Raw genomic sequence first — 14,064 nt, 5'->3', positions numbered from 1 at the left:
TGAATATAACAGCAAGAACAAAACAATAAGACATTTATTGAGTGTCGTATTGCTGGTTCATTTAAAAAAAACAAAAAAAGGCAAAGGCGAAATAATGAAAATAAAAACTCACAAAGTGTTTAAGAGGAAATGTAAAACATTTTAATATGTTTCAGTATTTCACAGTGAAAAAGAACAGCCATTTTTAATCGGAATTGTTTTTGGCAAATGACATCTAAATCCAGAGACAATGTACCATTTATAGTGTCTACTGTAGCACGGGAGCCTGGTCCATCCCACAGAGGTCAACGTCTGGATTGTCCAGGATTATAAGGGATATATATCTGTACTGAGATGATGCTGACAGAGCAAATGAAAAGAAAACGTTCCAAAAAAGAAGAACTCGAGAGCAGAAGAATCAAACACAAAAAGCCAAAATTTAGTCGTAATACAAACAGAGAAAAGTTGTGAATAAAAAAAAAAAGAAAACATGCAAACAGGCACAAGGGGTGAATTAAAAATGTTACACTGACAGTGAAAGACATAAAAATAACAATACTGGCGCCCTGTGTGTGTGTGGTGTTATACGAATATTTGTTGAGTACTCTTGTAACATTTTTCTACTGAAACACTTGACTTGATTTGACACAGCCATGCAAATGCAATATAACAAGAAGGTTGACGGTAAAACGAAGCCACATCTGCACACAGACAGGTAGAGTCTGACAAAACATGCAGGAATTTGAATAATTGCCCTCCATTATCAGTACAGTAAAGAAAGAAAAAAAAATAAGATAGCAGCCATAGATGGACAGGGAGAGTAAAATCACTCAAGGTCACAATGATTCACAATAAACTCAAGCATTACAAATGTACAGTATTTGCAAGAAAACATTCTGAAAAGTGCTTAAACTGTGTGCTTTGCTTTGTTCCAGGTCAAACACAATCCTCAGTCAATGATCCTACAGCGCTAAAGCCGTCTTGCATTGAAATCCTGCTCACATTCAAGTTATAACCACGTTACGAGTGTGAACATCTATGATGTAAATACACAATAGATGACAGATGCTAATAAAAAGACTTCATAGCCTTTCTGTGCTATAAACATAGAGGCTCCAATTATTGTGATAAATTCTACATGATGGCTTTTAACATTGAAATGTGTTGAACCAACATACTGGAGTTCAGGCTGGTGTAAACCAGTCAAATGTACATTGACCATCAATGATATACTGTATCATAGGATAAATGTTTGTAAAGTATAGTTTATCAGCTACAATGATCATGCAGTCACAACTACTAACGGCAGTTTTTATTGCCACCTTTCTCTCTCTCACACATACACAAAATACCACACTCTCTCTTTTCACACACACAGAAAACTGTGATCAGTGGTTTAGGTTTTTTTCTGACTACAGCACACAGTTCAGTGTGCATCTGTGTAATCCAAGCCTCTCTGCACTCCTAATAACACTGCATGGGCCTGTTCATCCACTAGTCTCTCCTGTCTCCACTCCCTCTACTGTAGGTGGGGCTTTCTAGACTTTAATTACACCAGGAAGTGGTTGCATCTTTACCCCCTTTTCAACAGCTGATCCTTCACTCCTGGCTCTTTGGAGTGAGTTCAGGAGTCGCACACCAGCCTCTGGCTCCAACTCCTACTGGCTGTCCAGGCCGTTGATGGATTTGGTCTTCCCGGCGCCCTTCCCTCGACGTCTGGTTGTCGGGCTGTCGTCCTCAGGGTCTGTGTCTTCTGGAGGGTCAAACACTTGGGAATGAGTTCATAAAAAGATGCAACAGGACTACCTCCAAACACTAGAGGTCAGCCCTTTACAAGATTACACTTGATTAATCCATTGAAGCCTGGACAGCGGATACGTCGTTTTGTAGTATTTGTATAAGCTCTAAAATACTTTTTGAATTTCATTTCTATCTGCTACAGAGGCTGAAAAATCTATTATTTAGTAGAAGCGTTGACACTTCAGAATCAGAATCAGAACAGAATCACTTTTATTGTCACTGTACCTGGGTACAATGAGATTAATAAACAACAATCACCAAGTCAGTGTGAGAGACAATGTCTCAGAAATAATAATAATATACAAATAATATACAAACAGACATAAGGACATAAGGTGCACACTTTTGAATTGCAATTCTGTTGAATTTCCAGAAAAACTTCAGGTGTTAGGGGCTTATTTTAAAATCGCCCAGAGGTTTTACAGGCGTTTCAGGCCCCAATGGGTTAATGTTTACTTTTATGAGCCGTGTTTTATGTGGTGGATGAAGTCACTGTACCTTTAAATACTTCTGACACATGGTCACCATATTCAGTGTAATTACTGTCTTCACATTCTGAGAAGCTCTGTGAGAGAAGAGGAGAGGAGAAGACACATGACACACATACCAAAAGCTGGACAGATAACATATAGCTGACAACTGAGTCACTGAGATTGACACATGGTATATGTGAGTGGTGATTCTGTAAGAATTACTTTTCTGGGTCGCCCGCTAGCTCACCTGGCATATCTCCCCCCTTTCCACTCTCTCTGTACTCTCTAATAAAGGCAAAAGGCCCCAAAACATCCTACTAAAGAAGTACAATCCTGATTTCTTTCCAAATTTGTGGGCTGCTGTAAAACCCTTTGAGACCCTTCTGACACGTCATGATTCAAGTCTCAAGATTCTAGACTGTGAGCCTTTTGCTGCAGTTAGCAGAAGGCTAAACTATTAGCATCATTGTTTGTCCATCTCTGAGACGCTGCACCAATACTAACACGTGTTATATTGTGTTTATGTCACTCTCTTTAGACTATCCTTTTGAGATGTCTGTTTTCTTGTTTTGGGCAGGTTACTTTACAGTTGTTGCCAATGCTGGAATAGCAACATTAGTTCTGCATGATTTTCTGCCATTTAATCAGACTTTCACCATCTGAACAGACATGCACGTGCAGCTGCATTTCAGAACAGACAATAGGTTTAGGTTTTATTTTATTTGCACAGTTAGAATTACATAAAATGACAAAGATAACATATAATGTAAAGTGCAGGGAGAGGCAGAAAACCCAGATGGGCTTATTTATGTAAAGCCTCCACCTAAAATTTCATTAGAAAGTAATAAACTGATAATAGAAAAAACAAATGTATAACATCAACAAGTTATAATGACAATAACAAAAACAATTAAAAACAAAAATGAACATGTTAAAAAAGTATATTTGTGTGTGAACTAGAATTTCAAAACAGCAGTTAAATGAGCTTTCAGACATCTTTTGAAGCATTTTACAGAGATGGAGTCCCTTGCCAGATGGGAAAAGGTATTTATCCATAATTTGGTCCCTAAATTGAACAATAAATTGACCTCTGCATGTCAGAAATCTTGGAGGATGAAGATCTAAAGACTGACGTGTTGAATAAGAGTGAATCTGAGAATAGAAACACCCTTTCTCTGAAATGACCCGTGTGATTGGCCAAAGTCTCCTGTCACAGGCCAGACTTTCTGAAAACAGTGCTAACAGGAGGCACAGAAGTTTAGTGACCCCAAATTGAAACTGCCTACCCCAGCCCAAAAAAGACTGCTTTAAACTGAGACCAACATTAGTTAATTTTTGTTATGAATATGTGACTTTAAACAGGGAAAAAATCATTTCAGACCAACCTTTTCTCTTGGACCATACGTTTCAGCAACCCACACCATTCCATACAGGCAGAGGAATGTAATGAAGGCCTAAGAACAGAGCACACACCACTGTTTAACGATTCATGGAAAATCCAATAACTTACAGCACAGACGGTTTTGATGTTCAATTGTCAAAACAGAAAGATATATGTGAAAATTCATGGTGTGTTGTCAGCAAAGTCGAGTCACAAGGTTTCATGTATTTTAAAGCATGACAAGCATATTACTGTTTGAAGACCGTAGCATTTCATTTTGACACAGAAATGCACATTACTCCGATTCTGATCTTACCAAACACAGCAGCCAGAGGATCACATAGAGGATCTGTGTTTTGGAGAACAGGTCCTGTCCAAACTTAATACACGCCAAGGCCTCCAGGAAGGCAATGGCCCTGTGAAAAAGGGGAGAAAAACAACTCAACTGAAGCCTCTGACCCACAGGCAGTAAACCTGACAAAAAATACTAGAGTCTGTGCTAAAATTTAGGTTTCACTTACCCAAACACCCAGCACTGGGTCCCAACTCTCTTGCACTGTGTGTCTGTAAGGTATGCATAATACTGCCTGAAGCAAAAAAAAACAAACACAATGTAAACATTAGCAGGTTTCACCTGCAGTTGTAGTCAGTGACTTGCCTTCCCAATAGTCAAACTGTCAAAACAAGGAACTGAATAAATTAATGCAAAACAATCTGCCATTGTATGTTATGTGTGTATGTGTATATATATATATATATGTATGTTTTATATATATATTTTTTTAAACTTATTTTTTACTTATTTTATTTTATATATATTTTATGTATGGGTGTGTGTGTATATATATATATATTTTTTTTATTATTAATATTTTTTTTCTACACACTGTTGTTTTAACTGATCTGATGTATTAACCTATTAATACAACGATGTAAGGGTCTCTGGGGGAGTGGAATGGGTGTTGGGTTATATAAGAAAATGAAAATATGTCTCTTCGATTGTACTGTTTACTGCAACTGTGAATCAATAAAAATATATAAATAAATAAAAAAAACAATCTGCCATTACCAGTTTTTATGGCTCATTTCCCCACTAATCAAGTTGTCCTTTTTGTTTTTACCTCACTGTTGGAGCCGTGATGATGCCAATGAACAGGATCCGACACCAGCTTAGAGCATGACTTGCAGGAAAGACGAAAATGTGCTTGAGGAAAAAGGTGTTCAACTCTGTTAGCTGTGGACAAAAAGGGAAACCGGTAGAAGAAAATTAACATTTAGAGAAGTGGGACACTGATTGTAGCACTGTTAGCTCTTTTCATACAAAGTCCCTGATACAAATAATCTTAACCCATAAGAACCCATGGTGACAGCCGTGTAACACAGTAAATCTTCCAGAATTTCCCATATTCACAACAGAAATGTGAAAAAGTAGCTAATTTCAAAAAGCTTATTTTTTGTTACTGACCATATTTCCTGAACAAATTAAAGTCACAATGTTGATATATGTTATGGAGATGCAAACAAAAAGACACATGTTTTTTTGTTTTTATTTATTATTGATTTATTATTATTTTTATTATGCTACTTAAAAATAAATCTAACAAATAATTTATTTTTAAACAGCACTATTAATGTGCACTATTTTGATAAATGTTGTGGAGATGCAAAGAAAAAGGCAAATTTGTGTCTCTGTAAGCAGTAAATGTGTCTAGTTTTTTTATTTTAAAATAAATAGTATAAACATAAATATCATAAACATAAATACCATAAATGCCCAATGTATCATATATGTCATATCACAGATCTTTGACATTTAGGGGTAGAATTTCTTTTAAAAACATCATAAATGTGTTCTATGTGGTATATCCTCTATACTTTTCCTTTAAGGATAACTGGGTATGGGTTCTTATGGGTTAAATAAGATATTTAGGAAGAAATACAGCAGTCAAATTTGATTCCAAATCTTGGGCAAATATGAATGGCTAAAATTAATATCAATGATGAGGCGGGGGTTCTTTTCAGCGTGTTTTTTTAGCACCGTTACTAAAGGCAGGTTGGATTATGGTCAGGTGAGGGATTTAGCCAGTGAAGAACATTGCATTGTTTGGGCCTAAAAACCAGCTTGTTGCTTTGGATTAGTCATGCTGGACTGTACTGACAGACTGTGATCTGAGGCTCCAGCTGGCTACATAAACATGAACTTGAATTAGCCTTTAGCAGAAGGCTAAACTAGAATCATTATTTCTCCATCTCTGAAATGCTTTGCTGATGTTGACATGTGTTTTATGCACATGCCATCACACTGTACAATAACAAATAATAGTCTGGTTCATTACATACCGTCGTTGTGCACTTTGTGTTTTTTTATGCACACTGTTCATTGCACCTTATTTGTTTCATAGCACCAACATTTTTATACTGTATATTCATATTTATTCTGCACTGGAATTCTATTCTACTCCTTAATACATACTCCTTCTTTAGACACTTTATTTTTTATTGTATTTTTATATTTTATTGCTTGAAGTATGCCTAGGTTGTTCTTTTTATTTAATTGTGTTGTTATTGTCTCTGTGTGTAATGCTGCTGCTACACTGTAATTTCCCAGCTTGGGATAAAGAAAGTATATCTATCTATCTATCTATCTATCTATCTATCTATCTATCTATCTATCTATCGTGTTTTCTTTTAGACTCTTTTTTGATAATCCCATCTTTCTTTTTTTGACTTGCTTTGCAGTGAAGCCCGTTGTTGCCAATGCTGGAACAGCAGTTTTATCTGCAAGATCTTCCACCAGTGAATCAGACTTTGACCATCTGAAGGGACAAGCACGTATATCTGTTTTTGTAGAATAGCTCATATAATATCGGAGCAACTCTTTCTAAATGTATTAGCCAAAGTCTGCTGTTTAAAGCCTAAACATAGTCATCTTCCTCCCAGACCACTAGAAAAACAACATGCTGAAAGATTATTATGGAATGTTTGACCACTGATGCCAAAAAAAAAAAACCCATGCCCATCCCAGCTTTAACACACTGGCAATTGTAGCAGGACAAACTATTATTATATTGCATTGTCTGTGACCTTTGTCTCACATGACTGTTCAGTGGTTTAACTCTGCACTAGTCTTTGTTTTTAGCGACCCTAAATCTCTCTCACAGCTGATGTTTTGACGTCATTGCAGGACAAGAACAGGTGGAGCACATGACATGACATGACAGCTCTGTTCTATTAACAATGCCTGTAAGTCATGCCAGTGAGACAATCACTGAGCTCTGGAGCTGGCCCACCTATAAGGACTATTAATTATTGAGGTCATCAGTTACACCTGTGCTGGAAAAATCAAAATGTGTGCTGTTAGTTTGGTCTATTGAGTCTAATAAGACTTATACAGATACAGTGAAAAGGTCAACCAGTTCAGCCGGGACACTAACAAAGATTGGCCTACAATGCAAGTCACACTCGAATTAACAAATTGGCAACAAAACTAGCAGTTCATTTAGAGGGAAACTCTGTCCAAGTCCCTCTCATCCGCACTGGGAGATAATGAGAGGGAGGGCTGCTGCCGTGTGATTCACTCATTTGGCCTGCAGCCTGTGTGTTGAACCCAGTGAAGATCAGCTAAACTGTCAGCACGCTGAGTCGAGCCGAGACGTCCTCCATCTCTTCAACTAATGCTCAAAGACTGGTAATTACAATTTAAAGCCTCAAGAGAGCCGAGAACTGCCTGAGTGAGGGCGATGTTGTTTCGTCGGCATACAAAAATGAGAGAAACAGCAGCTTTCATCGCCATGGTTGCCAGTGGGTAGAAATGTTGGCAGCAACAGCTGACTCTCCAGTGGAAAGCAATGGAGCTTAGCAGTGGTGGAATGTAACTAAGTACATTTACTCAAGTACTGTACTTAAGTAAAATTTTGAGGTACTTGTACTTTACTTGAGTATTTCCATTTTATGTAACTTTATACTTCTACTCCACTACATTTAGAGGCAAATGTTGTACTTTTTACTCCACTACATATAGCCAGCAGCTTTAGTTACTTTTCAGATCAGGATTTAACATGAAAAACATGATCGGTTTAAAGTTTAAAGTGACATTTTCTAAATTAGACCTCATAAAAGCATATTAAATAGTTAAAATGAGCCCTACCTTGAGAAAATAAAATGCTGCTTATATAAATGCATCAATAATAATTATCAAATAATATATTGAGAATATATTTAACAATCTGAGTGGGGTCATTCTGCAAAACAAGTACTTTTACTTTTGATACTTTAAGTACATTTTGATGCTGATACTTTTGTACTTTTACTGAAGTAAGTTTTGAATGCAGCACTTTTACTTGTAGTGGAGTCATTTCACAGTGTGGTATTGGTACTTTTACTGAAGTAAGAGATCTGAATACTTCTTCCACCACTGGAGCTTAGTCAAGTTCTCCATCCTTGGTTTACTCATTACCATAAATTGCTCCCAAGTAATCTATCTTGTCTCTCAGCAGTGAGATTAGCTGTTAATGTGTAGACAGCAGGACACTCACGCATTATACAGATCCATACGAGACAGGTTTCAGGTTTCAGCAACAGGGGAGCTAATTAGATTAGCCTGGACTTAACACACTGGATGATCCCTGACTAGTCAGCACTTAGTCACCGTGAGGTGGCGAAAGAGGATTTGTCAGTGACCCACCTGCCAGATGATCATGAACAGATAGACGCCCATCACTCGCTGCAGGGAAGACTTTGGGTCCAGCCAGCGTACGTAGGTCCAGCTAGCAGGGGTGAACTGTAGCGCGGCTCGTTTGATCTTCCCCGTGGTGGTGTGGATGTCCCTGCAGGGGAAGCACAGGAGAAGGATTACAAAGACTTGCAGATAGATTTACAATAAGTGTTGTGTTAGTACAGTAGACAAAGCCGGATGAAAGCAATGCCATCACATTAATCATTCACGTCCACTCCGCCTTGATGAACTTGTGAGATCATGTTACAAAACAGCAATTTATGCATCTTAAGATGGTATCGCAAATGTTTTGCTTGATGTACTAAAAAGCCCTTACTCTAAATTTAAATTATTTAAACAGGTTGACCATCAGCTATTACTGATATTATGCATAATGTATTATAACTCATTTTTGCGGCAGAAAGAATGGAAATTAACTGGAATTTGTTTCTTTGAGCACTTTTAAATACAAACTAAGAGTTATTGAGGCCAATTCCATAACATGCACTTGTTTCTCATGATGTGTTTAAGGTCTGTATGTTATGTAAATATGTAACTGTATTCTGTGTTTTCTGCCTCTTGGCCAGGGCTCCCTTAAAGAAAAAGAGGTTCTTAATCTCAATGGGATATTCCCTGGTTAAATAAAGGCTAAATAAATTTAAAAAAAAATGAGGGCATGGTTTGCATGCATCAGGCCTTATAACTTACTTAACCAATCCAACAGACACATGAACACAAAACTAGATTTTGTTACTTCTCATTAATACCCAGACAGCAAGGTCATACTTAATACTGGCCCAGTGGTAGGTCCTCATTTCCAGAAAGCGGCAGACAGTCATGCCAAGCCAGATGCCTCCTCCATTACACAGCAGGATGTCCAGAATCACCTGGTCCCACCAGCACTCAGCAAAGTTAGGCAGCAGATGCATGAAGAATAGCTGCAGAGGAGATCAGGAGGCTGTGAGAGTCTACATCAAAACTGAAAAACTGTTAACATTCTCAGCCTACAATAGTATTGTTACAAAAAACCATCAATTTCCACTAGTTCAGGGGTGTCAAACTCAAATACACAATGGGCCAAAATGTAAAACTTGAATAAAATCACGGGCCAACATTGGACAAATAAACCTTTTAATATATACCAAACATGTTTTGCTTTAACATTAAATATGGAACCAGCAACGCTTATAAACATACAATATATAACTAAATAGTGCAGACATGCAAAATCTAATTTAAAAAAAAAAACACATCAGTGTCATTAATTTATTAAATAAAAATTAAATAAAAATCGTATGCCTCTTTTCTATTTGCATCCTTCTGATTTAAATATCAAAATAAACTTTTTCAACAGGTTAATACATTTAAAAATAAAATAACAATAATAAATCTAGTATTAGCGGTAAATGCGCCGTATAATACCGGCGGGTCGGCTTTTATAGTACAATAATATAATAATTTGGTATTGTCTCGCGGGCCAAATAAAATAACACTGCGGGCGAGAGTTTGACACCCCTGCACTAGATAGAAACAAGCCCCTCGACAGAAAGTGATGTTCAGTGTGTGATATGTGCTTCCTTACCTCAGTGAGCTCCCAGGTGATACTAATGGTCCAGCAGAGGCCATAGCTTCGAATCAGCAGGGCCTTCATACCCCAGCCCCAGAAATGGCTGAATGCAAAAATGTCAAAATGGCTCAGGATTCTCTCCCAGGTGATGACGTGGCAGTTTACAGCATACTCCTGCAGCCAGCAACACAGAGTGTTATTACAATGATTGATAATCCCTTCACAGTCAACACAACTGGTGCATGTAAATCAATATGGAAATTATTTTTTGTCTAAGCCTTCATCGCTCACCATTATGTCAGCCTCTCTCTTGGCATAGCGCAGGTTTGGGTCCAGCCAGTACATCAGCTGCTTCACCTGCTGCCAGTTGAGGAAGATGATGAAAACCAGGAAGAGGAAGTAGAGAACACTCAGACCTGAACAACAGAGAGATAGAACATGAGGGAGGGAAGACAAAGATCCAAACAGAAACAGTTTTCACACACATTTTTAGAAATACTCACCAAAAACTATTCGCCATATTGCCGGATGTGGTCTGGTGAATGGACCTAAAGTGAGGCACATGAAGACACTGTGTCAAAGATATAATCCAACAAGATGAAGCCTCTTTGAATAATCAAATTAATGATTATGAAAAAAAGATAATCAAGAACCAAGTTACCATGTAGAATTCTGTTTCACAATAATAGTCTATTTTGTTATAAATATTGCAAATCCCTTTTTTCTTCTTTTCCTTTGCGCATATCTGCTGAGCTACTGATCTAATTCATTTTTGTCCAAATTATTTTTATTTAACATATTTATACATGACTTATATGTTTAGTTGTTTCCAGTATTTTGTGGAAGTGTATTGCCATTACAACGTAGTAGATCTTATCTTTTTTATTTGACAACAGCAAATAATAATGTGTGTTCAGCACCTGTAGTTTCACTGTAATAAATGGCTATGTGAACACACATGACTTAGCAAAATAAATAACTTCAGGGCCCTTTTTTGCTCACCATTAGGAAATGCCAGAACACTGATGACAAGGAAGAAGGAGATGACCAGGATGAGCCCCACCCAGACATTACCGTCTGGGTTTCCATCATCTCTGCAGGGTAAACACACATTTCCCAAACTATCAGTTAATATCACCAATGATACTTTGACATTATGTTAAACAGCCTATTTTATGACAGCTTTATATCTCCTCCACTGCTGTAGTGATGTGAATCCTCCTCACACATCTTAAAGTGTCAATCAGAAAACATTAGGGTTTATATTATATTTGCAAATGGGGAAATTGTGGTTTGTTAAACGGATTATTACTGGAATTGCAACGTTTCCAGTCGTTGCTAGTTACTTTTTTTCCCAGATCTTTAATAACAATGAAGGAAATACAGGCATTCAGTACATAAACAAGATATACAAAGAAAAATGTCAGTTACAGTATCAGTAAATAAAATAATAACACAATAAGGCACATAGGGTATAAGGCGCTTCCCTTTATATTATTCTGGGGTTTCTAAAAATAAGTTTTTAAAGTGTATGAGAGTGCGTTCACATTTCTTATTTGTCATCAACTGTAAAGTTTCGATATAAAATTCCAATTATTTTGTGAAAACACTAAAGAGTCGTTGCTCGTTGCACTGCAGCTAATGTCAGCAGAGCAACATCACTGGACCACCGTTACATAACAGTCATTTTTATTAGCCTACGTTGGCGATTAATAACAACTAAACATAAGCAGTCGTCCCGGATAAAGTTATTCCAGTGCATTCATGTGGATGTAAAGCTTATTTCGGGGGAAAACACATTAAAAGGGCAGCTAAAAGCTAGCTAACCTCCCAGTGTACCTGGCTCTGTCAGTTAGAGCATCACTGCTGCTGTTAGCATAGCGCTAGCTAACTGAGCTAACATAGCGAGCTAACTGAAGCTAGCAGCGGACAACTTACCTTGCGAAAGCGAAATACATCAAACTGAGCACCGTGCATGTCAGCAGTGTTATGGTGTGTGGCCTGTAGAAGAACTCTATGGTGATATCCTCCACCTGCTGCTCGTTTATCATTCGGAAATGCATTCTGTAATTCACATCATCCTTGCTCAAGGTGTGGGATCCGCTATAGACGGACGCCATAGCAGGACACAGCCAGCAGCAGCAGCAGAGCCTCACAGCAGCATGAGAAAGTGATCCGCCAAAGTGATTCACAAACTACTACTGCACCAGGAAATGGTTAAAATAACTATAAACGGTTACATGGCATACTGGCAGAGTGTTAACTACATGTGACAGCCGAGCAGAGTGAGCAACACGGGGTTAAAAAAAGAGGAAGAAGACAGTTTATAAAGAAATGGTTCACTTTTTACTGTGATTGGTGTACATATTTAAAGGGAGTGTCCCAAAGCGGAAGAGTCCACATGCCCTCACTCATTCATCGTGTGAAACTATGTTGCAACGTTATCCTTTGTTTGGCAACATTAGTTATGAGTTATGAAATCATCCCCCAAATTCATTGTCTTCATGGATGAATTCAAATCGTACTTAAAATCTCTAAAAATTCTAATAATAACAACAAAGGCACAAAAATTATATGATATCTTGAAAGATTTCCCCACTGAAATAAACAGTTAAAATAAATTTGAATCCCCCTTATTGAAAACAACATTTAGACTGTTTTAATGTATTTGATTTTTGTCTATTTATTTTTGTTTTTATTTTAATTTTATTAGAACTGCTCTAGGTTAACAGTATTGATGCTGTTATTATTATAAGTTTTTTTTGTTTAAGTTTTACTGTTGATTGATGTTCACCTAGCATTCTTTCTACACTTATGCAATGTATGTACTGTGAAAAATGTGCCAGAAATGTTTATTATTGTAATTTTCAATAAAGAATTGAAAAAAAAGAGAAAAAAAACGTATTCATCATGTGTTGCCTTCATGCTAGGATTGTTGATATCTTGACCTCCAAGCAAGGACTTTAAAGCATGACACATGAACACAGGTTGACTTCTTAGTGTAATAAATCAATTAGAAAAAACTTAAACTCTGACCTCCTGATTTTAAGTCTACAGGTTTTGGTAAATAGAAAATGAGGTACAAAAGAGTAGTAATTTGAATGTGAAATGAATGTGTTCCCTTGAATACAACCTTCACTGAAAGGTGAACTTACTTCACTTGACTTTGTGTGTGTTTATGTCCCCCTTGTGGCCGCTCATAGCTTCACATGTCACTGATACCAAAAACACCCCCTGTTCCCAGCAGGGGTCCCTGTCATTACTTACAGAAACACATGACATGGGAACCAATACTATAAAGAGTTACAGTTAAAATTATTTATGTAGTTTAGGAAATGTGCAAAGAAATTTGAGAAGCTATTTCACACATAAGCCCCCCACATAGTTTACATAGATATAGTTTTAGATATTCTCATTTTACAGCAGCAGGTTATCCAGGCATTGCACAGGAAAATAAAATAAATAAGCAGTTAATATGCACGTCAACCCCAGACCAGATGGGAAATAAACAATATAGGCTAATCAGTGGCGGTTCTACACAAATTAAAATTAATTAATAATAAACTGATCAATTTATAACAATGAACAATGGAACAATTCTAACCTTTTTTTTGTTCAAACAATATCTCATTGTACACAAAAGAAACCCAGAATGTGAACATTGTATAATAGTTTTACTCTCTGGAGTCTTATACATTTGTGTCTTTTTTGTGTCTTTTTTTGGTCATTTTGTGTTTGTTGTTGTGTCATTTTTAGTTATTTTGTGTCTTTTTTTGGTCATTTTGTGTCTTTTTTTTGTCATTGGTGTCATTTATGTGTCTTTTTTGTGTATTTTTTTTTTTTAATTTTGTGTCTTTTTGGTCATTTTGTGTCTTTTTCAAGACATTCAAAGATTTTGAATGCTTAAATATGATCTTTGCCATTTTTTCATGTGCTAATGTGCCCCTCTGATTAAACACTGGCCCCTCCTTGGCCCCCACAGTGAAATTAGTCTAGAACCGCCACTGAGGCTAATTGATTTAAATAGTTCAATATGCATACTAAGCATACTCCAGGGGTGGGCAACCCATGGCTCCAGAGCCACATGTGGCTTCCTGTGGCTGGGACAAAGAAATTATATGAAATGAAACAAATAAATGAAAGAATTTAA

General features: G+C 37.0%; 1 protein-coding gene across 1 annotated transcript; it reads right to left on the bottom strand.

Moving 5' to 3' along the window:
- Positions 1-118: 118 nt before the first annotated feature.
- ptdss1a (phosphatidylserine synthase 1a) lies at positions 119-12,260 on the bottom strand. Its single transcript, XM_059338615.1, has 13 exons — positions 11,853-12,260; positions 10,917-11,008; positions 10,418-10,462; positions 10,206-10,330; positions 9,930-10,088; positions 9,134-9,285; positions 8,318-8,459; positions 4,755-4,867; positions 4,155-4,220; positions 3,950-4,049; positions 3,638-3,706; positions 2,278-2,344; positions 119-1,732 (listed from the first exon to the last, which is right to left on the bottom strand). Exons 1-13 carry the CDS (start codon positions 12,032-12,034, stop codon positions 1,638-1,640), a joined length of 1,407 nt encoding a protein of 468 aa, XP_059194598.1. The 5' UTR covers positions 12,035-12,260; the 3' UTR covers positions 119-1,637.
- Between the last annotated feature and the right edge of the window lie 1,804 nt (positions 12,261-14,064).

This window comes from Centropristis striata, chromosome 8 (assembly GCF_030273125.1).
Source record: "Centropristis striata isolate RG_2023a ecotype Rhode Island chromosome 8, C.striata_1.0, whole genome shotgun sequence".
NCBI lineage: Eukaryota > Metazoa > Chordata > Actinopteri > Perciformes > Serranidae > Centropristis > Centropristis striata.
This window is presented reverse-complemented; position numbering and strand designations above follow the sequence as displayed.

Bases quoted from the DNA above. Each gene is read 5' to 3' on its own strand.
- ptdss1a (XM_059338615.1), bottom strand. From the start codon at position 12,034: ATGGCGTCCGTCTATAGCGGATCCCACACCTTGAGCAAGGATGATGTG. The intron at 11,009-11,852 runs GTAAGTTGTCCG...TTTACCCTGCAG, and splicing joins ATGTATTTCGCTTTCGCAAG to AGATGATGGAAACCCAGACG. The intron at 1,733-2,277 runs GTACAGTGACTT...TTGACCCTCCAG, and splicing joins TGTGTCAGAAGTATTTAAAG to AAGACACAGACCCTGAGGAC.